This window comes from Salvelinus fontinalis, chromosome 9 (assembly GCF_029448725.1).
Source record: "Salvelinus fontinalis isolate EN_2023a chromosome 9, ASM2944872v1, whole genome shotgun sequence".
In the NCBI taxonomy this organism is placed as follows: Eukaryota; Metazoa; Chordata; class Actinopteri; order Salmoniformes; family Salmonidae; genus Salvelinus; species Salvelinus fontinalis.
In genome coordinates, this window is record NC_074673.1 from 41,190,751 (window position 1) to 41,218,256 (window position 27,506).

General features: G+C 41.6%; 1 protein-coding gene across 8 annotated transcripts; it reads right to left on the reverse strand.

The window, feature by feature from the left end:
• Positions 1 to 14,225: 14,225 nt before the first annotated feature.
• On the reverse strand, positions 14,226 to 27,485 carry csnk2a2b (casein kinase 2, alpha prime polypeptide b). 8 transcript variants are annotated; one of them, XM_055934438.1, is made up of 13 exons: positions 27,043 to 27,484; positions 26,490 to 26,828; positions 23,790 to 23,895; positions 22,557 to 22,658; positions 19,975 to 20,067; positions 19,597 to 19,656; positions 19,377 to 19,460; positions 17,777 to 17,887; positions 17,490 to 17,591; positions 16,834 to 16,934; positions 15,333 to 15,538; positions 15,135 to 15,217; positions 14,226 to 14,719 (listed from the first exon to the last, which is right to left on the reverse strand). In XM_055934438.1, the coding sequence occupies exons 2-12, from the start codon at positions 26,591 to 26,593 to the stop codon at positions 15,141 to 15,143; spliced, it is 1,146 nt and encodes a 381-aa protein (XP_055790413.1). In that variant the 5' UTR covers positions 26,594 to 26,828; positions 27,043 to 27,484; the 3' UTR covers positions 14,226 to 14,719; positions 15,135 to 15,140. The 8 variants fall into 8 exon arrangements, with proteins under 8 accessions (XP_055790413.1, XP_055790412.1, XP_055790414.1 ...); XM_055934437.1 differs by having other exon boundaries at positions 26,942 to 27,484; XM_055934439.1 differs by having other exon boundaries at positions 19,975 to 20,025; positions 26,490 to 27,482.
• Positions 27,486 to 27,506: the final 21 nt, after the last annotated feature.

Genomic DNA, 27,506 nt, shown 5'->3' on the forward strand with positions numbered 1-27,506 from the left:
AGCTTGCATCATCTAGCTTCATTTGCCAGAATCCTGATGAGGCATCAAGCTTACTGAACCACTTTGCTCCAGCAAACTGCGACATTATCTCTTCTCTGGTTGGAAACTTGAAATGCTCTCTCTTGATTGCTTTGTTGAGATCTCTCGGGTCTAGACATATCCTGAGATCGCCGTTCTTTTTCAACACAATAACCAGTCTGTAGGTTCATCCATTTTTGTGATGACGTCCATCTTTTCCATGCGTCCGAGTTCCTCTTTGAGCTTTTTTAATTTTGTCATCAGTACATATTTTGTGTTCTCCTGGTAAACATCCAAGACCCTCAAACACATCCTCATACTCAGCCAGTAGCGATTCTTGGTCATTTTCAGTCTGTGATGTCACTACACATGTAACGGATGTGAAATGGCTAGCTAGGTAGCGGTGGTGCGCGCTAGCAGCCTTTCAGTCGGTGACGTCACTTGCTCTGAAACCTTGAAGTAGTGGTTCCCCTTGCTCTGCAAGGGCTGCGGCCTTTGTGGAGCAATGGGTAACGATGCTTCGTGGGCGACCGTTGTTGATGTGTGCAGAGGGTCCCTGGTTCGCGCCCGAGGGGACACCATAACAGCATCAATGTAACAGTTTAACTTTTAACTCGGATCACTGGTTGCTGCGGAAAAGGAGGAGGTCGAAAGGGGGGTGAGTGTAACGGATGTGAAATGGCTAGCTAGGTAGCGGTGGTGCGCGCTAGCAGCCTTTCAGTCGGTGACGTCACTTGCTCTGAAACCTTGAAGTAGTGGTTCCCCTTGCTCTGCAAGGGCCGCGGCTTTTGTGGAGCGATGGGTAATGCTGCTTCGTGGGTGACTGTTGTTGATGTGTGCAGAGGGTCCCTGGTTCGTGAGGGGACGGACTAAAGTTATACTGTTACACATACTCTTTTCAACAAATTGAGCTTTTCACATGCATTGATTCCTAGAATAGGCTGTACACTCTTTTCCACAATCAGCAGCTGTGCTCTGAACTGTTTTTCTTTGTGCTGTAAAGTTACTATGCAGCTACCTTTGACTGGTCCGTTCTCCCCAGTAACCTTCATTTTCATCGGGTGTATTTTGCTCTTCACCTTCAGTGTTTTGTAGTCATCCAGCGACAACAGGTTTACCTGTGCTTCAGTATCAAGCTTGAATGGTATTGTAGCGACCCTGGTTATAGTTTCATTCACAGTCAATGGCACAATCCATTCAGCCTTTACTGCCTTGCATACTTCCACAGAATCAACAAAGAATTCTTCAATCTCCTTGACTGTGTGGACCTTTTTCTTTGTAGCCTCAGCTTTGCAGCATTTTGAGAAATTGTTATTTTTCCCACAGTTGTTACATGATTTGCCATATGCAGGGCATTTGTTTGGCTTGTTGATAAATCCACATTTTCCACATGTAGTATTTTGATTTCTCTCTTTTGCTTGTTTTTGTTTTGTAAGGCATTGTGTGTGTTGCTCCTCTCTTTTTATTGAATGCACTGACGTCTCATCCCTGCGCAGCTCTTTAGCTTGTTGGTTTCAGCTGCTAGACACATATTCACTGCTTTATCCAAAGTAAAATCTTGCTCACGCAGCAATCTCTCCTTGAGTCCATTATCAAGTATGCCACAGACTATCCTGTCTTTCACTAGTGAGTCTTTCAGATTTTCAATTTCACACGTTTTGCTCAGTGTGTGCAGCTCAGCCAAATACTGGTCAAAACTGACTCCCTGTTTCTGATCATGAGAGAAAAACGTGTATCTCTCAAACGTGACGTTCTGGCTTGGTACAAAGTACTCCTCAAATGTATCCATTAGCACAGTCAATGTCAAGTTTGCCTCGTCTTGCTGAAAGCTATTGTAAATGTCCAATGCATCCTCTCCAGTAACATGCAGAAAAATGGAAGCTTTCAATTTGCCATCATCTCCCCCTGCACCACTGGCTGCTAGGTAGATATTGAATCTCTGCTTGAAACGTTTCCAATTGTCAGATAAATTGCCTGTTAACTGCATAGGAGTAGGAGAACTATAACGCTTCGAACACACCGGCTGCGTTTGGCATCACTGCTGCATAACATTTTGCGCAGCTAGGCAACTATATTGATGCAGGTACATTTTGCAGATGGTCGCATGCGGTTGGACACATGGAGAGAATCATTTTCGCAGTATCCTCAAAACCGTGTCTTTTTGACACAACTGCTGACAACTACAGGGACATAAACACAAAAAAATGCTGCTTGGAGACAAGTGTCCACGATAGTAGGATTGCCAGGTCAGTTTAGTAGTGAGCTTGTGCTAGATAACGCTAACTAGCTAACCTAGCCAATGAGGTGTGTGTGTGAAAGAAATAGTCAAATAAATTATGCTAGTTACTACCCCTGATAACTTTACCAAATAATCATGTTTGAAAGAGTGTGAGTGTGTATGGTAGATACTACTATACCCCTGATAATTTGGTCAGATAACCGTGTGTGTGTCTATGTGTACAGTAGGTGACATGTCCATGATGGCTATCTAATAACTATAGTTATGCTAGGTAATGGTTTGGCTTATCATGTTCATGTCTATGTAGAAGAAGACTGTAGGAGGAAGTGGAGAGGACTCAGGGACAGGTATCAGAGAGAAAGAAGGGCAGAGAAAGCAACAGTCAAGGTTAAAATGTATCAGCTGCTTTTCGATAAGTTCAAGTGTACGTTTTTTTTTCTCCGCATCACAGGTAGTGTCATAAGTGTTGCAACAGTGAAGTAAAGTAGGTCATTTTTACAGTATAGTCATGTAGGTTATTTGGTATTTAAGATCAAAGTATTAATATGAGGCAAATGTATAGCTGAAGAAGGGCAGAGAAAGCAACAGTCAAGGTTAAAATGTATCAGCTGCTTTTCGATAAGTTCAAGTGTACGTTTTTTTTTCTCCGCATCACAGGTAGTGTCATAAGTGTTGCAACAGTGAAGTAAAGTAGGTCATTTTTACAGTATAGTCATGTAGGTTATTTGGTATTTAAGATCAAAGTATTAATATGAGGCAAATGTATAGCTGTTGTTTCTGGGTTAGAAAATATCCTAAAACAACAGTTTGCTGTCTAAATATTTGCCTGTCACATTCATCTTTTGATCTGAAATACAAATTCCATGAGTAAAAAGCAAGTATTACCAACTTTACCACACTGTTCCTATATTTATGCCACTAACTACACTATACAAGCAGTATTTAGTTAACATAAATCTCACCTTTTATGGTGTCATATTATGTTAAGCTTGTATGTGTTGTTTTTCTCTTCCCTTTCAGAAATGGAGTCAATTTAGCCGACCGGCTCACAGGAAGAGGAGAGGAAGGACAGGAAGAGGAGAGGAAGGACAGGAAGAGGAGAGGAAGGACAGGAAGAGGAGAGGAAGGACAGGGAGAGGAGAGGAAGGACAGGGAGAGGAGAGGAAGGACAGGGAGAGGAAAGGAAGGACAGGGAGAGGAGAGGAAGGACAGGGAGAGGAGAGGAAGGACAGGGAGAGGAGAGGAAGGACAGGAAGAGGAGAGGAAGGACAGGAAGAGGAGAGGAAGGACAGGAAGAGGACAGGAAGGACATGAAGAGGAGTTGTCTGGTTGTTGTTTTGACCTCCCTCATTGTACCTTTCTTTTCACACACGTCAGTTCAGTTTAAATTCAGTCAATTCATAAAGTCATTTGTTTATAAAGTCTTAGGATACCATTCATTATTAGTGTTGCATAGATTTCTGAATTGACACTCATACACCGGAGAATTCACTGATGCTCGTTGGTCTCTCACGAGAATAAAGGTGAATATATTTCTTTCATTTAAAACCACTTGAAAACCAGGGTGTTGAAACTGTTTGTGAAGTTATGTTCCATGACGTCCAGGGGCCATTTGTTTGTTTAGCTGTGTTATGGCTACACATTATTTTCTTTTTTCCAGAGACAGACACACCTCTCCTTCACTCCTCTCTGTGCCTCAGATCTCCAGTGCCCTGCCCTCTCTCTCTTTATGGCCATGTCTGAAGTTCCCCTACTACGTCTAGGCTTTATGAGTAGTCCCTGTATCGGTCTGCAGTTGTGCCAAAAATACATGCTCAGATTACAGGCTACACATTAATTTTATTTATTATTTTACACGCACATACACACCTCTTTCAATAGTTCTATTTTTTATTTTACAACACACATAACTGTCATGTTCTTTCCTGTACTTGAATACTTATTAAATTATGTTTTCATAGTCAGTTGTTTCAGTTGTTTATTAATAGCTAATTTAGACTTAATCTGCTTATTTCTTGATGAAAGTAAAAACACATTCTCTTCCTAATTCGGTTTTTTCCCACCTGTATTTTGTCAGGCCAGTGAACATGGTGGTAAACTGTACTATTTGTATGGACCCTAGGTTACCCTTTCCCTTTGTTATCATACTAACTGAATGTCGTACAACCTTAATTAGTGCTCCCGCTCACCTGATGTACCATGCCAGGTGTGTATAATACTGATGTTAATGGGAGAGGGAAGGAGTTATTAAGGTGTGGTCTTTACTCCCAAATTTCACTTAAATATAACTTCCAAATGAAGAGAGACAATGATACATAAAGTAATCTGGGGAAAAAATGCAACTTTATGGACAACGGTGGATGGTTCTTAAAATAATGAGAAGTAGGTGGTCAGCTTCTCCCTCACCTGGAGTGCATGTCTGGGGGCGTTGTTGGCACCTGCCCTGGTGACATCAGGTAGGTGACCATTTGGCGTGCCCATCTCCATCCGGAGCGGCTTCTGGAATGACCTCCGCAGGTAGTTATAGAGAACACATGTGGCCTTCACGCAGGCATCGACATTTGAGGGGCTGAGACCAAGCACTCTCCAATACATTCTCCACCGGGCTGCCAGAATCCCAAAGGCGAATTCAACAACTAACCTTGCCCTGGACAATCGTTTGTTAAAGATCGTTACAGGCTTTGGCAATGGCAGCTGGCATCCAGCGTAGGGCCTCATGAGGTTGTGTTTTAAAGGGAAGGCCTCGTCGCCACGAAGATGTGGGGAACAGGTCCCAGGTCTTCAGCTCCAGGGAGTGATGCAGGTGGTGGAATCTCCAGGGTGCCATCCTGAAGTGCCTGGCCGAAGGCAGAGTCCCGGAGGGTCCCGCCATCACTTCCCTTGCCGTAAGCACCAACAACACGGAAACAGTAGATGGCATCTACTACAGCCAAGAGTACAACTGAATATGTACCCTTGTAGTTGTAGAATTGCGAACCTGAGCACGGTGGAGCCTGGATTACTACATGTTTCCCATCAATGGAGCCAAGACAGTTGGGGAAATTCCACCTCTCCAGGAACTCGGCAGCGATGGCCCTCCAGTCTTCCTCCTTGGGGACAGGCATGTATTCACCAACCAGACAGTCCCAAATGGCTTGTGCCACAGAGGGGACAATGCCTGCCACCGTGGACCGTCCAACTCAGAAGCTGAATCCAATGGTCCTGTAGGAGTCCCCTGTCGCTAAGAATCTAAAATATAATTATCAATAATTATCAATATTGTGTGTAACTTGAATTCCACCCACATATTATATCTACTCATATATCTACCTCATTACAGTTTATTATGCTCTACTAATTATATTGTAATACTCATCAACCATCATTAACAATTCCTTGAAACACTGCAATTCAGTCTATGACTATATCAATAAACAGTAGCCCAGGCCAACTCTACTCTTAGAAAGAATGGTACTATCTAGTTAAAAGGGTTCTCCGGCTGTCCCCATAGGAGATCCCTTTTTGGTTCCAGGTAGGACCCCTTTTGGTTCCAAGTAGAACCCTATTGGGTTCCATGTATAACATTTTCCCCAAAGGGTTATATACCTGGGACAAAAAAGGTTATCCTATGGGGAAAGCAGAAGGACACTTTTGGAAACTTTTTCTCTAAGAGTGTATGTGAGTAACTGTCTTGAACAACAATGGGTCCTGGAGAAGGCTAGCTTACCTTCATCAGGGCAGAAGGCACCTCAACTTTATTTTTATTTGGTAACATTGCATAATTAAAAAAGGATTATAAACCAACTTTGGGAAAAGTTATAGTCCTAATGAACATTCTGTAAAAGTACATCTGATATCAAATAGGGACTATTAACTAGAGAGCCCTTTAGCTAGCTAGGTTGCACATAAAAACAATGTATCAATCAATTATGGTATCAAAGGCTTTAAAAATGTACTAGAATGTAGCTTACCGGAGACAAATCGCCAGGCGTTCAACTGCGCTGATGGACTCCCGGTAGTTGGTATGATTGACCGTCATCTTGAACTTCTTCCATTTTCTAATAATTGCGCCAACAGTTGTTGCCTTCTCACCAAGCTGCTTGCCTATTGTCCTGTAGCCCATCCCAGCCTTGTGCAGGTCTACAATTTTATTCCTGATGTCCTTACACAGCTCTCTGGTCTTGGCCATGGTGGAGAGGTTGGAGTCTGTTTGATTGAGTGTGTGGACAGGTGTCTTTTATACAGGTAACGAGTTCAAACAGGTGCAGTTAATACAGGTAATGAGTGGAGAACAGGAGGGCTTCTTAAAGAAAAACTAACAGGTCTGTGAGAGCCGGAATTCTTACTGGTTGGTAGGTGATCAAATACTTATGTCATGCAATAAAATGCAAATGAATTACTTAAAAATCATACAATGTGATTTTCTGGATTTTTGCTTTAGATTCCGTCTCTCACAGTTGAAGTGTACCTATGATAAAAATGACAGACCTCTACATGCTTTGTAAGTAGGAAACACTGCCGATTTTGCAGGTTATCAAATACTTGTTCTCCCCACTGTATATAATCTTTATTTAACTAGGCAAGTCAGTTAAAGAACAAATTCTTATTTACAATCACGGCCTACCAAAAGGCCTCCTGCGGGGACGGAGGCTGGGATTAAAAATAAATTAATTAATAAATTAATAAAATATAAATAGATTAATGGGTGACTAGGTGCATTCTTATCAAATACAGTGCCTTCAAAGTATTCATACCCCTTGACTTATTCCACATTTTGTTGTGTTACAGGCTGAATGCAAAATTAATTAAATATGTTTTTTTCTCACTCTACACAAAATACCACATAATTACAAAGTTAAAACATGTCTTTAGAAATGTTTGCAAATTTATTGAAAATGAAATACATAATTTATTTACATAAGTTCACACTCTTTTGCGATGACACTCCAAATTGAGCTCAGGTGAATCCAATTTCCTTTGATCATCCTTGAGATGTCACTACAACTTGATTGCAATCCACGTGTGGCCAATTCAATTATTTGGACATGATATAGAAAGAAACACAACTGGCTGTGTTGCAGCCGGCCGCGACCGGGAGAACCATGAGGTGGTGCACAATTGGCCCAGCATTGTCCGTGTAAGGGGAGGGTTTGGCCAGCTGAGATGTCCTTGTCCCATCGCGCTCTAGCGACTCCTTGTGACGGGCCAGGCGCATGCACGCTGACTTTGGTCGCTAGCTGTTCTGTGTTTCCTCCGACACATTGGTGCTGCTGACTTCTTGGTTAAGCAAGCAGTGTATCAAGAAGTAGTGCAGCTTTGCGGGATCATGTTTCGGAGGATGCATGGCTCTCGACCTTCGCCTCTCCCGAGTCCATACGGGAGTTGCAGCGATGGTACAAGACTGTAACTACCAATTTGATATCACGAAATTGGGGGGAAAAAGGGGTTAAAAAAAGAAAGAAACACACCTGTCTATATAAGGTTAACATTTGACAGTGCATGTCGGAGCAGAAACTATACCATGAGGTCCAAGGAACTATCCGTAGATCTCTGAGAGAATTGTGATGAGGCATATGTAACAGGGTTGGTTATGTTTCCACTTGCCTCTAAAGAAATGTATATTATGTGTATTTTATGTTCAAGCACTCTTATTGGTTGGTTAAATTCCGATGACAATAAAGCGTGTTGTTATTGGCCCCGCTTGCAGATCGGGGGAGATTGTGAACGTCAGGTCTCCCCAGTATGAAAATGTGATGCAAGGGGTAGGTCACGTTCTGAACACTGTATTCTATTTTTATATTTTACAAATGTGCATGTGTCTGCTCAAACGGTCAGAAACAGACTCCATGAGGGTGGTATGAGGGCCCGACGTCCACAGGTGGGGGTTGTGCTTACAGCCCAACACCGTGCAGGACGTTTGACATTTGCCAGAGAACACCAAGATTGGCAAATTCGCCACTGGCGCCCTGTGCTCTTCACAGATGAAAGCAGGTTCACACTGAGCACATGAGCACATGTGACAGACGTGACAGAGTCTGGAGACGCCGTGGAGAACGTTCTGCTGCCTGCAACATCCTCCAGCATGACCGGTTTGGCGATGGGTCAGTCATGGTGTGGGGTGGCATTTCTTTGTGGGGCCGCACAGCCCTCCATGTGCTCGCCAGAGGTAGCCTGACTGCCATTAGGTACCGAGATGAGATCCTCAGACCCCTTGTGAGACCATATGCTGACACATGCACATTTGTGGCCTGCTGGAGGTCATTTTGCAGGGCTCTGGCAGTGCACCTCCTTGCACAAAGGCGGAGGTAGCGGTCCTGCTGCTGGGTTGTTGCCCTCCTATGGCCTCCTCCACGTCTCCTGATGTACTGGCCTGTCTCCTGGTAGCGCCTCCATGCTCTGGACACTACGCTGACAGACACAGCAAACCTTTTTGCCACAGCTCGCATTGATGTGCCATCCTGGAGGAACTGCACTATCTGAGCCACTTGTGTGGGTTGTAGACTCCGTCTCATTCTACCGCTAGAGTGAGAGCACCGCCAGCATTCAAAAGTGACCAAAACATCAGCCAGGAAGCATAGGAACTGAGAAGTGGTCTGTGGTCACCACCTGCAGAATCACTCCTTTTTTGGGGGTGTCTTGCTAATTGCCTATAATTTCCACCTTTTGTCTATTCCATTTGCACAACAGCATGTGAAATGTATTGTCAATCAGTGTTGCTTCCTAAGTGGACAGTCTGATTTCACAGAAGTGTGATTGACTTGGAGTTACATTGTGTTGTTTAAGTGTTCCCTTTATTTTTTTGAGCAGTGTAGTTTGCAAGCTCCATAGCAAGCTGCTCTATCCTCACTGCATGATTGGTGAAGTAATTTAATGTTGAGCTAAATGTTTAAAAAAAAATATGATTACAGAGGTTTAAAAAGGAACAGAAAGGAATGATATAAACCAGTACTTTTGAGGGTTCGACCTGGTTCAGAACTTTATTTTGCTGGTTGGAACAGATAAAAAAAATGGTTCTATTCAGAAATAAATTATTGGAAAATAATTTTGGTTCCAACCACTGGTTCCCACCCCTCTGCTTCTAAATTTACACATAGGGACAAAAGCATTCTTAATAATTAATAGCTTGTTTGTGGTTTTCTGAAACATGAGATCTCCTCTTTGCTGTGTTCCGTGTGTGTAGTGGAGGTTCATAGGGAGCAGTGAGCTCAGTCGGTGATGTCAGAAGTGGGCAGGTCTGTTTTGTATTGGCTGTAATGTAATTGTCCATACCCTATTCCGCTTCACTGTCTCAGAAGCTATACGAAGGTGGCATGTCTGCACAGTGGCTCAAAGTTACCCTCCCACCTAAACCACAGCACTTTGAACAGATAGAGCAGTCTCTTCATCTCTCCATCTCAGTCCATGGCAACTGTAGTGCCTGTGAGTATTTCTGTGTTTGGGTAATTATAATGGTTTTGGGAAAATGTGGGGAATTGATGGATGATCCTCAACAGAACTGGATCAGCAGAAGAGTTTTGATGAAATTATGGTTATTATGTCAAGTTAATGGAGAAATGTGGGAGATTACAACGTGGAGGTAGATGGATGGATCAGTGATAGATGGAGCCTGTGAGTGTGTGCTGGGCTTGGGTTTCTGATGGAGAGAGTGATTAAGAGGCCAGCGACGGCTCGTATGCAAATGAATTGGGTGTGATCTGACAGTGTTAATGTTCTCTATTTATATCTGGTTCGCGTGGCCTGTTTTTTCTGAACTGTTTACTGAAATTCTGGGTAGAGGCATAACATTTAGCACTGTGCGAGTACGATGAAATTGTTAAAACAATGTTCATTGTTAGAAACTAAAATGAACAAAACTTAACAAATAATGCTTAACGGTCTTTTTCTTTTTGTGTTTTCATTGACAAGGGTCCTAATTCTTTATTTTTGGCACTAAAATCAGACAAATAGACTTGAGATTCTGTGTTGTTTCAGAATACCAGACTACTAAAAACGTAATTTTTCTCTCTACATGTATCCTCCAGTTTGCGTCCTGTTATGGAAACAGCACTCTCCATCAGCCTCTCCAACTCTTTGGGAAGGGCCCTAAGTGTGGCTACATGTCCCTCATCGCCTACCGTAGCCCTCGTAATGTCCCCCGCCCGCGTTTGGCATGCAATGCCCCTAAATTGACTTTATGTCAGATCTGCAGAATGCTGCGTGTGATGCGTTTTGAGGCTGCTACTGCAGCCAACAACAGGTGAGGCCAAATCCCCATGCTGCACTGCCCTGCAAGATCACTCTAGATGCATTGTGTCATGTCTCTAGATGGATTGATGTCAGTCTTAGTTCTCTTCAAGCCCTGTGTGTGTAGGTAGAATATATATAATCTAGCACTGTCAAAATGTGTTATTGGGGAAAAGGGACATGGTCTGAAATTGGCAAATAAAAAATAAAAATCACGTTCTGAATATTTTAGAATGTAAATTAATACTTCAGTATACTGTATATATCACTGAATGATAGTCAATCTCTTTGGGTTTCAGGAAGCAAGCATCTTCTCTACCACCTAGCTCTCCGGCCAAGTCAAACAGGAGATGTCTGCCTTCCTGCTTTCGCCACAGACGTAATACTACTAACATAAAGAGATTTGGATGATAATGGATCCCAAAGAACCCACCCCCTACCCTTCCAACAATCCTTACCCAGCCGATGGGAGTGAGTTCCCTTCACGTTTCCACACAAACCAGTACAAAGAAGCACAGACTACATGTCCCCATTCTTCGTTTGTTGGGGGTAGGGAGGGCACTCCTGAGACAAAGAAAACATGTATTTTGTGTACCAGTGACTGACAGACTCAGCTTCAATCACACTGATTTATTTTGTCTTGTGTGTAATTTCAACAGGTGAGACTGCTCACTGCAAAGGTCAGTCAGTAATTGAACCTCTGGAATGTTTCCAGGGGTCAGGAAAGGAGACCCAACTGCTTTGGGGTTTGGGTGTTGGGTTGTTTTATTTGTTAGATGTTTAATTCTGGGTGTACATTGCTAAACGGAAAGTGTAATTGACTGACATTGGCACTGTGAAAACCTGTAATGGATTTCTACTGTGGTTTCTTTATTAAAGTTTTGACTATTTCAATCAACTTAACTTACTCCTCGTCTGTCGTATTGTGCTGATGTAATATTACATGTTTGTTGTGTAAATGTAATCAAATCGATTACTGCCCATTGAAGTGTAGACTCTGGGTTACATGGTGGTTACAAAGACAGACCCAGTAGTTACAATGGAACACACATAGTACTTAGGACTTGCATACCTGTTTGTGGCAGACATAATTTCAAGCATTTGCCAGTTAATTCCAAATGGAGATACGTAATCAAAACATTACAGTAATTACTGGCTTAGAGGAAGTTCTACTTACTTAGTTCTTGTCTATCTCGTTCCACCCCATGCAACATCTTTGGGTATCTGCTGCTAGCTCCCGTCTCCGGGTATTTCGTGGGTGCCCTGTTTTCCACTTTCCTTAATGGTTCCAGGATAGAGCTGGAGGGAAGTTCAGGAACAAACATAATGATGGGAAAAACATGATGAATTGTTATGCAGTTGAGGTTCCATTGTTTAATTGAGTAGATTAATCCAAAAGACTCATATGAATGATCCTCTTTCATATAGAGGCAGACAAATTAAAGGCAGAGAGACACAAAGAAAGGGGAAGAATAGGTAACAAGTAGACACACTTAAAATAATAAAAGACACTGGACACTAAAAATAACACTGGACACAAAAGACCTAAAATAAGCCCTCCCATCAATTCCAAAAGATTCATATGGTTGTTAAATGACATGGAAAACCTCATTCACACACCTGTAAACACCGACTCCTGTTCTCCTGCTTGACTAAAGCCATGCAGACCTGACCACAGCTGACCGGACACGGACGCCTGCTGATCTGACAAGGCCCCTGCTAAAACTTTGATTGGGAGAGATGTTTTCTGAACGTGAGGAGCAGAGGAGTCCGGTTGTAGGACAGGATGCTCGCTCTCAGGTTTCCTCTTAAGGAGGAAGTTGATATTTCAGCCATGCTACCCTGGAATTACTCACCCGCATTTACAAAAACAATATGTGATGCAGCTGCACACTCAAAATCAAAAATAAGGCCTGACGGCATTGCTAAACTTTTAGTGTCAAAAACTCCTATGATGTAGTTATACACTCGATACACAATCAATAACAATGCCACTCAATAGTAGCTGTTTGGCTCCCGGGTTTCAGCACCATTTACAGTACTTATTTACAATTGGCCTCCGGTTCCTTGGGTGGAGACATACTAATGGCCAATGGATCCCCTATATGGTACATGTCAATGTAGTTCATTACATAAGCAAGCCTAGTTACCCAAGGTGGGGGTGAGAGAGACAACTGACTGAAAAATGTTCCAGGTTGATTTATGTACCTTGAACGTGATATCAGATCATACTGTACTGGACACAACACACCTTTTCCGTCTCACCATACAGTTTACTCCTGTATTCTGATATCAAGGTCAAACAATTAAGGAGCCAATTCGTATGTACAGGTACAATTTCAACACAAGGTGTATTGGTGGTGTCTATAACTCTTACCAAGATTACACGACAATACCATTAGCCTACATGCATAAAGTTTGCCTCATCACTACTGAGGTGCGAAAGTATCAGGGACTCTGATTCGGATAACTTCCACCAGTGATGTTTAATCAGGTCAATTAGGTGAATTCTATATACCGGTCAAATTTTATTTTAGAGACAGTGCTTTGTTAGATGGGTACCACTTTACAGTCAGTTACTATTTATAAAGGGTATAAAATGGGTTTGTTAAGGAGTTAACTCATAGGTTAAAATTGTGTGCTTGTTGTTTTGGTGCTTGTGATACATCTGCCTCGTGCAAATATGTGATAAACCAATGTGTGCCATTGCTGAGTGGCGATAGGTGGACATTTTAGCAGAAGGGAAGTGTTGTGGAGAAACTGTGTCAGTTCCTGAGGAGATCAGAGAGCAACACCGTACCAGAGATACTGTATATAATGAGAGGGTCTTGTCTCTGCACTGACAACGGGAGTTGTTGTCCCAAAGGTGGGCGGTCTTCTTATAGCTGTATTCCCACGTGAAGATTTTGACAGGGAGTGGACCCTCTCACTTCGCCTTTTCCTCTGACTGTACGACACTATGTCACCTGCCATCCCAGTAATTCCCTTCACAAGGGCTCCTGTGCAACGGGCTGTGCTCAGCGACTCACGTGAACCAGAACGCACTAAGGCACAGGTGTCAGGCGACACAAAGCTTTCCAATACCACTGGCCTACTTACAGTAAAGGTCACAGCATGCCTGTGTATGTGGGTAAAAACACAGTGAGATGGATAAATATACCCAAAAACACAACAATCAGAAATTGAAGTCTGTCCGAATGTAACCAAGGGAAAAGGATCAAAACACAGACAAATAATAGGTCTTCATGCTGCGATGTGACACCCTCAGAGAATCCTTCCTTGTAATCACACTACTGTCCTGAGATTGGTAGCAAGGTGTGAACCAGACACTCATTTGTCGGAGGTTTTCAGGTATCACGTTGCATAAAAGTTGCACAGCGTCGCAGGGTATCATCTCATCTGGTTTCCCGAGGGCCGTCGTTCAACAGCTAAGTGCTCAAAGCCAAACAGATTACACTGGTTCAGTGAACGAGCACTGATGGTTCACAATAGATGGTCTGTCAAAACATAATGGCCATATCTAGGTTGTGCACATCTTGAAGCCAAGCCCATTAACGGTTGTGGTGGCAACTTCCTCAGCTATTGTCACATTTGTCACCTTCCTCAGCTATTAATGACATTGATGACAACTGTTCTTTGACCACCTGATACAGGTAGTATTTGTAGTTCTGTCTGATGAATTACCCCTTTCAAATACACTGTAAGACAGTATGAATAACAATATGCTATGGCGAAATATGACCAATTCATGACACAAACACATTAATATAAAAAAAATATTATTTTTTATTAATATCATCATTCTACCTAGAGCAGAGAAAAGGTCCACCATAACACTTTGGTACTACAGTGTGTGGAGGCTGAGCATAGGCCTGCCAAGTGGCTGAACACTGAACAGACAGCCTGACAAAGGAGGGGGGGGGGGGGGGCAGGCTCACGTTCCTTTTCATTCTCCATGCTTAGTTAAACGAGGGAGGGGGGCCAAAGGGGGGGGTAATGACAGGGAAGGATCCTTTTTTCTTGTCTTTGAACATTTTCTGTTTACCTCGTGATAAGAGGAGGAGGCAGAGCAGGACAGGGGCAGCAGTGAGACACCAAGCTCATTGGTCTGGCTGCTTGACATGTAACTGGGGCAAGTCAACCTCAGACTGACAAAGAGAAGGGGTGTGTGTGTCTGGTGTCGCTCTGATCAATTTTCACTGTACACTTGAAGAAGTTTCTGCCACAAAGGGCTAAAAAGTCGAGGTAACAAATGTTCTTCTGAAAGACAAAAAGGGAAGAGAAATTATACTGTTTATGAGCATTCATTTTATAGAATATTAAAGGGATTTTATTTTAAAAGTTTTAAATAGAAACTTTAACACAGAGCATTAGGCCCTACAAATTTGATTTACAGTATAACTGATTTGTTTTTGATTCTCATGATTCAATTCACCGGGATTGAACCGAATCCCAACCACTACAATGGCGAAGTGACTCATACGATCTGTCAAAAGGAATCGTTGAAAAAAATATATATATATATTAATGAGAATCAAATTAAATCGCTGTAATTATTATTATTTATTTTTGGAGAAATGGGGCATCTGTTATACAGTAAATCAAATTCGTACAGCCTTAGAATAATTTAAAACAATGGAACAATTTAGAACAAGTGTTTGTGATTCTCTCACACCTGCTTTCATCGAGCCGTAGTGGATCCACTGGACACCATATTGCCATCCGCATTAGAGAGAGACTGTTCCTTCAGCACAGGATCTGTGTAGAGGAGTCAACATGTTAAAGATCACATCACCTTTCATCAATGCACAATAACTGACACTCCACTATCCACTATGTAGTCAGCAGGCGTGGTTCAGGTTGAGCTACTCACAGAAGTAGGGATGCTCCATGGCCTCTGTGGCCGTCAGTCTCTGCTGATGGTCGTAGCGCAGCAGCTTATCCAGCAGGTCCAGAGCCTCAGGGCTAACCAGGTGCTGGTTCTCGGTCTGGACAAATTGCTCCCAGCGTTTCCGCCTCTGTCTGGGGGACGACGACGATGACAGAGAGCCAACTTTAATAGCTCCAGTCACAGAGTGCCTTCAGAAAGTATTCACACCCCTTTACTTTTTCCACATTTTTTGTGTTACAGCCCCAATTTAAAATTGATTGAATTGAGATTTTGTGTTACTGATCTACATACAATACCCCATATTGTCAAAGTGGAATTTAGTTTGTAGAACATTTTAGAAATTAATACAAAATGAAAAGCTGAAATGTCTTGAGGCAATAAGTATTCAACCCCTTGGTTATGGCAATCCTAAATAAGTGTGGGAGTAAAGAAAGTGCTTAACAAATAGCATTATAAGTTGCATGGACTCATTCCGTGTTCAATAATAGTGGTTAACATGATTTTTGAATGATTACCCCATCTCTGTACCCCACACATTAAAATATCTGTAAGGTCCCTCAATCGAGTAATGAATTTCAAGCACAAATTTAACCACAAAGACCAGGGAGGTTTTTCAAAGCCTCACAAAGGGCACCGATTGGTAGATGTGTAAAAAAAAAAAGGGGATTTCAACATGAAGCCAATGGTGATTTTAAAACGCTTACAGATTTGAATGGTTGTGATAAGAAAACTGAGGATGGATCAACAACATTGTAGTTACTCCACAATACTAACCTAAAGAGTGAAAATTAGGAAGCCTGTGCATAATACTAATAAAATAACAATAATGAGGCTATATACAGGGGGAACCGGTACCGAGTCAATGTGCAGGTGTACAGGTTAGTCTAGGTCATTTGTAATAATTGATAATAAAAAATATTAACATTTGATTTTCTATTTAACTAGGCAAGTCAGTTAAGAACAAATTCTTATTTACAATGGCCAAATCCGGACGACGCTGGGCCAATTGTGTAATTTTCAATAAATTTGCAAACATTCCAAGAAACATGTTTTTACGTTGTCATTATGGGGTATTGTGTGTAGATGGGTGAGATTTTTATTTTATTGTATTCATTTTGAATTCAGGCTGTAACACAACAAAATGTGAAATAAGTCAAGGGGTATGAATACTTTCTAAAGGCACTGTACATTATCGTCGCCTGGGAAATTATGTTTCCTTTTCAGAACTAGTGGGCCACTGTCTGGCAGCTATTAAAGATTGTGTCATGCATAAGAACAGCTCTTAGCTGTGGTATATTGGCCATATACCACATCTCCTTGTGCCTTATTGATTAAATATATCACTAATAGAATCAAACTTGTAGTGGGGCATGTTGAAATAATTGATATCCTACAACTAATTCAAATGCTTCCTCATTACCAGGTAAATACCAGGAGTAACCCTTTTTTCCATGTCTCAACGGCACTCCCTTTTGGTACTCACTGGCCAAGAAGGTCCTTGAAGCGTGGGTCCAGTTCAATGTGGTATTTGCGCAGGTAACCAAAAAGTTCCTCTGTCCCCAGGACTTTGGCAATTCGGACCAGCTGAAATGATAACAGTGACAATTTCACACAAGTGTTTGGGTTTGTCTTAGGGAATATTTTTCCATGTACAAGCTAATTTGGTTAGTACATGTTATCATCAGGTAGTGAATGTGTTATCTACTCTAATAGATTGTAGCAGTCAGTTTTTCCCCTAGGATTCTTTTACGGAGCGGTGTCAAAGTTACTTTCCTGCAATTCTACACATTGTCATGGGGCTGAGAGAAAATGTATCAATGGGAGCCCAATGCCTGTCTAGTTGTTATATCTGGTTTAAAGTCTACACTGAAACGGTTTACCATCCCAAAACTTATTTTCTAAAAATAAGAAATAAAATAAAATATTGGAGTGGCGGCAACGATTTAACAGTAGTTGCCCGCCGTTGCTAAATAAATATAGGGGAAACACTGAGTCAGTGTTATCATACTATGAGAGAGGTTGAGATTACACAAGTTAGTAGTAGCATTGGGTTGAATAAGTTGGGTTGTAGTGAGACTAAAGTTTGGTGGTGACAATAGAAAGGGAACGTCTGTTGAGTGGTTATAGTTAGTGGGATACCTGGTCATAATTGTCCTGGCCATGGAAGAAGGGCTCTTTCTGAAAGATCATACTGGCCAGCATGCAGCCAAGACTCCACATGTCCAAACTGTAGTCGTACATCTGACAGGAAAACACAGAATGCATCAGTTACTGCCATACATCAATATACATACAGTTACCAATAACAATTAAATCGGTACACAATAACATGACTTCCATGTACACATACGGTACACAATAACATGGCAAATGTATAGAATCAGCAATTGTGTCTGTGTGTTTGCTTGCATGTGCTGGCGATTTACCTGGTAATCCACCAGTAACTCAGGTCCCTTAAAGTAGCGAGACGCTACTCTGACGTTGTATTCCTGTGCAGGATGGTAGAACTCTGCAAGGCCCCAGTCTATTAGACGTAGCTGCAGCACAAATACATACCGCGCCGCATTACAATACAAACCGCGCTACATTACAATACAAACCGTGCCGCGTTACAATACCAAACCGCGTTGCGTTACAATACAAACCGCGCCGCGTTACAATACAAACCGCGCCGCGTTACAATACAAACCGCGCCGCGTTACAATACAAACCGCGCCGCATTACAATACAAACCGCGCTACGTTACAATACAAACCGCGCCGCGTTACAATACAAACCGCGCCGCATTACAATACAAACCGCGCTACGTTACAATACAAACCGCGCTACGTTACATTACAAACCGCGCCACGTTACATTACAAACCGCGCCGCGTTACAATACAAACCGCGCTGCATTACAATACAAACCGCGCCACAATACAAACGGCGCTACGTTACATTACAAACCGCGCCGCATTACAATACAAACCGCGCCCCAGTCTATTAGACGTAGCTGCAGCACAAATACATACCGCGCCGCATTACAATACAAACCGCGCTACGTTACATTACAAACCGCGCTGCGCTACATTACAAACCGCGCCGCGTTACATTACAAACCGCGCCGCGTTACATTACAAACCGCGCCGCGTTACAATACAAACCGCGCCGCATTACAATACAAACCGCGCCGCATTACAATACAAACCGCGCCGCATTACAATACAAACCGCGCCGCATTACAATACAAACCGCGCCACATTACAATACAAACCGCGCCACATTACAATACAAACCGCGCCACATTACAATACAAACCGCGCTACATTACAAACCGCTCTACATTACAATACATACCGCGCCGTGTTACAATACAAACCGCGCCACGTTACAATACAAACCGCGCCAGGTTACAATACAAACCGCGCCACGTTACAATACAAACCGCGCCACGTTACAATACAAACCGCGCCACGTTACAATACAAACCGCTCTATATTACAATACAAACCGCGCCACATTACAATACAAACCGCGCCACATTACAATACAAACCGCGCCACATTACAATACAAACCGCTCTACATTACAATACAAACCGCTCTACATTACAATACAAACCGCGCCACATTACAATACAAACCGCGCCACATTACAATACAAACCGCTCTACATTACAATACAAACCGCGCCACATTACAATACAAACCGCGCCACATTACAATACAAGGGATACAAGTGTGAGGGAAATTGCTACTGGAAAAAGCCTCATCATTTTTGCAGTCCTGTTTGTGTCCTTATGCAATCTGATGCCATAATAATATTGTATTTGATAAAGACTAAAAGAGTTCAACACCCATTATAATGGTGGAGAAATGATTGAAGTCACTTCAAAACAAATCTCTGACACATTTCTGTAAGCATTGTCGACTTTTCAAACAGCTTAAGAGAATAACTTTTGGACAAGACATCATTCACAACATCCAACTCCTAGAGCTTTCTAAGGACCCAACATCTCATAAGAAAGGTGAAGAGCTCCCCCTACCTTCCTCATCTGGTGGTCAATCATCACATTGTGGGGCTTGACATCACGGTGCATTATCCCCATACTGTGGCAGTAGTCCAGAGCCTGAGACCACAAAGACGCAAATCATGTCAGAGACAGAGACATATTGGCTAGACACCACAAACTAACCCCACAGTTAGGAAGGTGTGAAGTTAGGACTAGGATGTGAAAACACACAGGGTCAAACTGTAAGGCTCACCTTAAGTAGTTCATACATGTAAAAACGGATATCAAAATCTGTTAACTTCTGGTAGAGCTCCTGGGCAGAGAAGAAAATAAAGTTTTAGATTTAATTTGCAGAAAGAAAGTATGTGATGCATGCATCCATGATGAAACAAACACAATTTACCTAAACACTTTCAACCAACCAAAAAAAGACAGACAGACAGGACAGACATATAGATAAAAATAGATAAAAATTCTCTGAACAATGCAATAAGTCATTGCTACCAACGTGGTATCTGAAACGGTATAGCCTAATAGGCTATTAAAAAAGCATTATGGGTGAAATGATCACGATTCCCACTCATTACACCATCCCATACCAGTGAAACCCCATGCCTAGAGATGATTCTACCTTAAAATCTGTGTTATTGATGCATTCAAAGACAAGCGCAGGCGTTCGGGACTGTAGAGAGGTTTGAGAGAGAGGACAAATAGAGGAAAAAATCTGAGAAAAGGTGGAAATATTCAAATCACATTAATTGATAAAGCAAACAGTGAAAATGACATTACGCTATGAGCCATATACAGTTGAAGTCGGAAGTTTACATACACCTTAGCCAAATACATTTAAACTCAGTTTTTCACAATTTCTGACATTTAATCATAGTAAAAAATCCCTGTTTTAGATCAGTTAAGATCACCACTATTTTAAGAATGTGAAATGTCAGAATAAAAGTAGAGTGATTTATTTCAGCTTTTATTTATTTCATCATATTCAGAGTGGATCAGAAGTTTACATACACTCAATTAGTATTTGGTAGCATTGCCTTTCAATTGTTTAACTTGGATCAAACGTTTTGGGTAGCCTGCCACAAGCTTCCCACAATAAGTTGGGTGAATTTTGGCCCATTCCTCCTGACAGAGCTGGTGTAACTGAATCAGGTTTGTAGGCCTCCTTGCTCGCACACGCTTTTTCAGTTCTGCCCAATAATTCTCTATAGGAGAATGTCCTTAAGCCATTTTGTCCTTAAGCCATTTTGCCACAACTTTGGAAGTGTGCTTGGGGTCATTGTCCATTTGGAAGACCCATTTGCGACCAAGCTTTAACATCCTGACTGAAGTCTTGAGATGTTGCTTCAATATATCCATATAATTTTCCTTGCTCATGATGCTATCTATTTTGTGAAGTGCACCAGTCCCTCCTGCAACAAAGCACCCACACAACATGATGCTGCCCTCCCTGTGCTTCACGGTTGGGATGGTGTTCTTCGGCTTGCAAGCCTCCCCCTTTTTCCTCCAAACACAACGATGGTCATTATGGCCAAACAGTTCTATTTTTGTTTCATCAGACCAGAAGACATTTCTCCAAAAAGTACGATCTTTGCCCCCATGTGCAGTTGCAAACCGTAGTCTGGCATTTTTATGGTGGCTTTGGAGCAGTGGCCTCTTCCTTGCTGAGCAGCCTTTCAGGTTATGTCGATTTAGGACTCATTTTACTGTGGAGTTAGATACTTTTGTACCTGTTTCCTCCAGCATCTTCACAGGGTCCTTTGCTGTTGTTCTGGGATTGATTTGCACTTTTTGCACCAAAGTACGCTCCTCTCTAGGAGACAGAACGCGGCTCCTTCCTGAGCGGTATGACGGCTGCGTGGTCCCATGGTATTTATACTTGCGTGCTATTGTTTGTACAGATGAACGTGGTACCTTCAGCCATTTGGAAATTGATCCCAAGGATGAACCAGACTTGTGGAGGTCTATAATAATTTCTGAGGTCTTGGCTGATTTATTTTGATTTTCTCATGATGTCAAGCAAAGAGGCACTGGGATTGAAGGTAGGCCTTTAAATACATCCACAGCTACACCTCCAATTGACTCAAATGATGTAAATTAGCCTATCAGAAGCTTCTAATGCCATGACATAATTTTCTGGAATTTTCAAAGGCACAGTCAACTTAGTGTATGTAAACTTCTGACCCACTGGAATTGTGATACAGTGAATTATAAGTGAAATAATCTGTCAGTAAACAATTGTTGGAAAAATGACTTGTGTCATGCACAAAGTAGATGTCCTAACCGACTTACCAAAACTATAGTTTGTTAACAAGAAATATGTGGAGTGGTTGAAAAACGAGTTTTAATGACTCCAACCTAAGTGTGTGTAAACTTCCGACTTAAAATGTATACTGCGAGGGAAAGGTAGAGCAACAAGTGGCTTAACACCCACCACACAGCAGAAGCACATCAACATAGATTAAACATAAAAGAATATAATAGCAATCACATCCCATTTTGGTCCCGGTTGCAATTGCAATCATTTTGTAATTAAAGATAAGCCATGTCAATGTAACCTCAGTAATTTCCATTATCATAATTCCCAGTTCTGTTATTGTAGGCAGCAGCATAGTGAATAGGTGATGAAGAATTGCATGTAAGCAATTATTTGAGGAGGTAATGTTATCGGTTGGGTATCTTCCTTGCATCCATAAACATTATTCTCAAAATAACCCTGACAAAATGTAAAAAAGACTGAGTCCTGTATCCCCACGTACAGTTAATATCAAGGCTGCCATGCAAGAACCAGATCATCTACCTGCTTTCAGATCATCTGTCAGTTAATTAGCTTAAGACTTAATCTGTGAGTAAGATGACTAGTTCGCAAAACTTTCAAACAGTTTAAAGTGAACATCACTAAAATAATATCAAACGCATTCACAATAAGTAAAATGTTCTGATATTAGAAAGGACGTCAACTGTAACTGTAAAAATGTTGATAAGGTGTGGTCTTTCCCCTTCATTAGCCAAATCTTAATTTTGTGAGGATAACATTTGTTCACTTTGCAAGCATAAAAGGTATACTGACAACAACGAACCTTCAATTCAACAGCCATTATATGTATAGGAACACTGACAAAATTGATTTACAATGTAAACAAATCTGATCTCAGGTGACTAAGAACTATCCCATAGCTAGAAGAAAGTAGAGCTGTAACATACAACAGGGTCTTTCACTGTGTCCACCAATCGAATAATGTTGGCTCCACCTCGCAAATTCTCCAGGATCTTGATTTCACGCTTGATTTTCTTCTTCTTGACAGGCTAATTAGGATTATAATAGCAGAGACATCCAATTAAACCAGGATGTAGCCTAAACATTTGATTGTGCAGGATGTGATCTCATTAACAACAGTTGTAATAGTGACAGCATCAGCAAGATGTCCACTTTTCCTCCCTCGACTTTTCCTCCCATGTCACCATATTTCCCTCTGTTATCCTGTCTGAATATTACTTGGACAATGTGATGTGGTACAGTGGGGTCCATAATTATTGGCAACCTTGATAAAGATGAGCAAAAAAAGACTGTCTAAAATAAGACAAATACTGAGCTATATTGTATGCTCAAAATAAATCCAAAATTATATTATTTATACTAATGCAATTGCTCAGAGAAATAGATGTTGTTAAACAAGTAATAACAAAAACATCAAAAGATAGGAGTCAAAATGATTGGCAATCTGATAAAACATTTTAGAAAAAGGCTCAGGGTCGTTATCCTCTCAAGAGGGAGAGTGCTCTGTATTGAAAACAGGGGTGCTAATAATTTTGAGCCCTATCTCTTTTAGAATGTTTTGTATTACTTGTTAAACAAATTGTCTTTCTCTGAGCAACTGTATTTTTTTATTTTTTTTTAGCACCGCACTTTACTTCCCTCTGCCAAGCTTCCGCACCAAGTGGTAGTCTTTCCTCCTGGTTACTAGAGGGAAGCTATATTGTATGCTAAAATAAAAAGGGAAATTATATACTTTTATACTAATACAGAGAAAGACATTTTAACAAGTAATATAAAAAAATATTTGTAAAAAGATAGGACTCAAAATTATTGGCACCCCTGTTTTCAATACTGTAGCACTCTCTTTTTGCGAAGATAATGACACAGCCTTTTTTCTAAAATATTTTATGGGATTGCCAATAATTTTGACCTCTATCTTATTTAGATGTTTTTTTATTACTTGTTAAACTAAATTATTTATATATATAATTTCCCAATTTTTTTGAGCATACAATAACGCTCAGTATTTGTATTATTTATTTTATACAGTATTTTTTCGATCATCTTTATCAAGGGTGCAAATCATATTGGACTCCACTGTATAGGTTTAAATAAAACAGACCACTCTTTCATCACTGCTGGAGCATTCAGAAGAGCAAAGCAGGCCTTATGCAACTTACCTTGAGGATCTTGACAACCACCTTCTCATTATTGTTGATGGCCTCAAAGACCTCACTGTACTTCCCTCTGCCAAGCTTCCGCACCAACTGGTAGTCTTCCTGGTTACTAGAGGGAAGATGGAAAAGAGATTAGTCAGCACATATGAAAGCTGCAGGCTAAGATTAAATCTAGACTTGGTTTCCTCTATCGTAATCGCTCCTCTTTCACCCCAGCTGCCAAACTAACCCTCATTCAGATGACCATCCTACCCATGCTAGATTATGGAGACTTCATTTATAGATCGGCAGGCAAGGGTGCTCTCGAGTGGCTAGATGTTCTTTGCCATTCAGCCATCAGATTTGCCACCAATACTCCTTATAGGACACATCACTGCAGTCTATACTCCTCTGTAAACTGGTCATCTCTGCATACCCGTCGCAAGACCCACTGGTTGATGCTTATTTATAAAACCCTCATAAGCCTCGCTCCCCCCTATCTGAGATACTTACTGCAGCTCTCATCCTCCACATACAACACCCATTCTGCCAGTCACATTCTGTTAAAGGTCCCCAATGCACACACATCCCTGGGTCGCTCCTCTTTTCAGTTCGCTGCAGCTAGCGACTGGAACGAACTGCAAAAACAGTCCAGTTTGAGTGTTTATCTCCATCTCTTCATTCAAAAGACTCAATCATGTACACTCTCGGTCCAAGGCTAGGTCCAAAAGACTTCTCAACAGCTTCTACCCCCAAGCCATAAGACTCCTGAACAGTTAATCAAATGGCTACCCAGACTATTTGCATTGCCCCCCCCCTCTTTTACACTGCTGCTACTCTCTGTTATTATCTATGCATAGTCACTTTGTCTACCTACATGTACATATTACCTCAATTACCTCAACTAACCGTTGCCCCCGCACATCGACTGACTGTGCCGGTGCTCCCTGTATATAGCCTCACTACTGTTACTTTACTGCTGCTCTAATTATTTGTTACTTTTATTCTTATTTTTTACTTAACTTATTTTTCTTAAAACTGCATTGTTGGTTAAGGGCTTGTAAATAAGCATTTCACTGTAAGGTCTACATCAGTTGTATTCGGCGCATGTGACAAATAACATTTGATTTCTTACTGACAGTTGTGGCTGCTTCGCGTGATGTAATTGTTGTCTCTACCTTCTTGCCCTTTGTGCTGTTGTCTGTGCCTAATAATGTTTGTACCATGTTTTGTGCTGCTACTATGTTGTGCTGCTGCCATGTCGTTGTCATGTTGTGCTGCTGCCATGTTGTTGTCATGTTGTGCTGCTGCCATGTTGTTGTCATGTTGTGCTGCTACCATGCTGTTGTTGTTATTTTAGGTCTCTCTTTATGTAGTGTTGTGGTGTCTATCTTGCCGTGATGTGTGTTTTGTCCTATATATATATATATATATATATATATATATATATATATATATATATATAATTTTATTTTTTTTAATCCCAGCCTCCGCAGGCTGGAGGCTGGGAAAAAGCTAAAAATCCCAGCCAAAAGCTAAAATCCCAGCCTCCGCAGGCTGCCTTTACCTTCTGGTAGGCCATCATTGTAAGTAAAAATGTGTTCTTAACTGACTTTCCTAGTTAAATAATTGTTAAATAAAAATAAATTAAAAAAATGTAAATGAGAAAACAGATTAGTCAACATTTTATTCCACATCCTTCCTTCCCATCACAACACTCGAGGTATAGAATAGGCCTAGATGGAAAGAGGGTGAATATTTTATAAACAAGACTCATTTTCCCAGTCAATGAAAGCGAGAGTGACATTTCAGCCATAGAGAGGGGACATTCCGAGTATCCATCTTTTTGAGGGCCCTTGATTATACTAATGAATAAGACCAATGGTGCTGGGACAACCCTATTTTGCGCATCGAACTGAATATATTAAAACTAGTGGTCTAATGGAAACAGATTAAATTCAAGATCTAGTGAATATTCAATAAAGTGCTGCAACTGTACAGACATTTAATTAAGTAATTAAAAGGTTGTGTCTCATTAACAGCTTGGGTAAATGTAACAAAATTAGCTAGATCTGAAAGAAAAATCTATATATGCCATTTAAAGGAATGAAAATGTGATCTGGCTATGTAAAGTTTTATGAAATCTGGGAAACTAGGTATCTACTGTTGTACGATTCACAAGCATCATTTGGTGCTGCCTCGGCGTCAGCTGCCAGCAAGGCCTGCTCGATCTCAGATTGATGATTTTCCCATCCCACGCCAATCTGAATGTACTACGCGCAGACTCATTTACTCAGCCATGAACGTTCCCAACAAAACCTTGTTAACCAAACTAAATCTCCAAAATACATTATTTTCCAAATATAGTCTTCAAAATACGTTCGTATTATGTATTAATTATGATAGCTAGCTATCTAGTCTGATATTGCACCCGCCCACACAGAACCAATGCAATGGGACAATATATGGCCACTCATTCGACCATAATGATAATCCATGGTAGTAGCCGAAGATTCTATTGTGGGAGCTGCCTGTACATCGTGTTGAGTGGAGAGCAAATATGAATAGCCTGCAGCATTAAACTATGACGGACAAAAAACAAAAGCTAAAATAGAAAACATATATGGAGATCAAATATTTGATCAAGCATTTGGCAATAAAATACTAAATAATGCATTATGACGTTTAGAAATTCCATCCCGGCAAAAGAATAAAACACTTTACCTCCAGTTAGGCACGTGTGTTTCGTAGTCCCAATATTCCCTGCTCTTCAAAGTATTGACATCGGCGTACACCCGAGATTTACTGCCGGCCGCCGGGCCGGGCATGGCGAGCACCGGAGCCCGGTCTGTTTTGAGGATTCGATTGCCACAGAGCTCGTTTGCTACTTGGAAAGGGAACACAGATCACCGTCCTCTTGTTGGAGCCTCACTTTGTCCGAGTAAGGGGGTTCCTGTTATCTGATATTTTCCACCGCGAGAGATGACCACAGTGCAGTGCGCTGCGCACGGAGGTTGATGAGGGGAGACGAGGGGCCGTCAGATACTGCTAGTGTTAAGACGTCTGGGAGGAGAATGAAAAAGTAGTGTTTAGGTAGAAAGCGAAATTCAGGAACTGGCACTATTTATATAAAATAAAAGGCAAACATTTTTATTAAAATTGACCAAAACACTGACCGAAATGCCAGGCATGGGGGGTTTAGGGATCAAATTATTGTGGTTTAAACCCCCAACCCCCTTGTGGGCCTTAAATCCCGAATCCGAAACTGGGTTCCTACCAGAATACACTCTTCTTGTTATGGCCGTCCCAATGCAACAATCTTCCTGCAGGGTGGATGGGGAGGAATTGAACGGAAAAGTCCAATAGAGAAGTTGGGTTTTACAACTCACCCCTAACTATGGGATATTGACTAATCGCTACAGCCGGTTGGAGCATGCTAACTCAGTCAGAATCGCGCCACCGTTGAGCGCGGTGCAATGCACCCACACTGGGGCCCGTGGCATATGTAATCGGAGTGAAGACCACCTAAAAATTCGCTTGAAAAACCTGTTGGAGTTCGGGTTTTGGGGCTTTCTTGTAGAACCGCCCCCGGTCCTTATTCCGAACCGCAAGAAACCGGATTGCGATAGAAAGTGCACCCGGAAACGAACATAATTTGGATAAACCAAATATACTTTTGAAGAGATGGGAAACTCCATTGGAATCGTATTAACGCCCATTGTATACGTTACACATACGTCA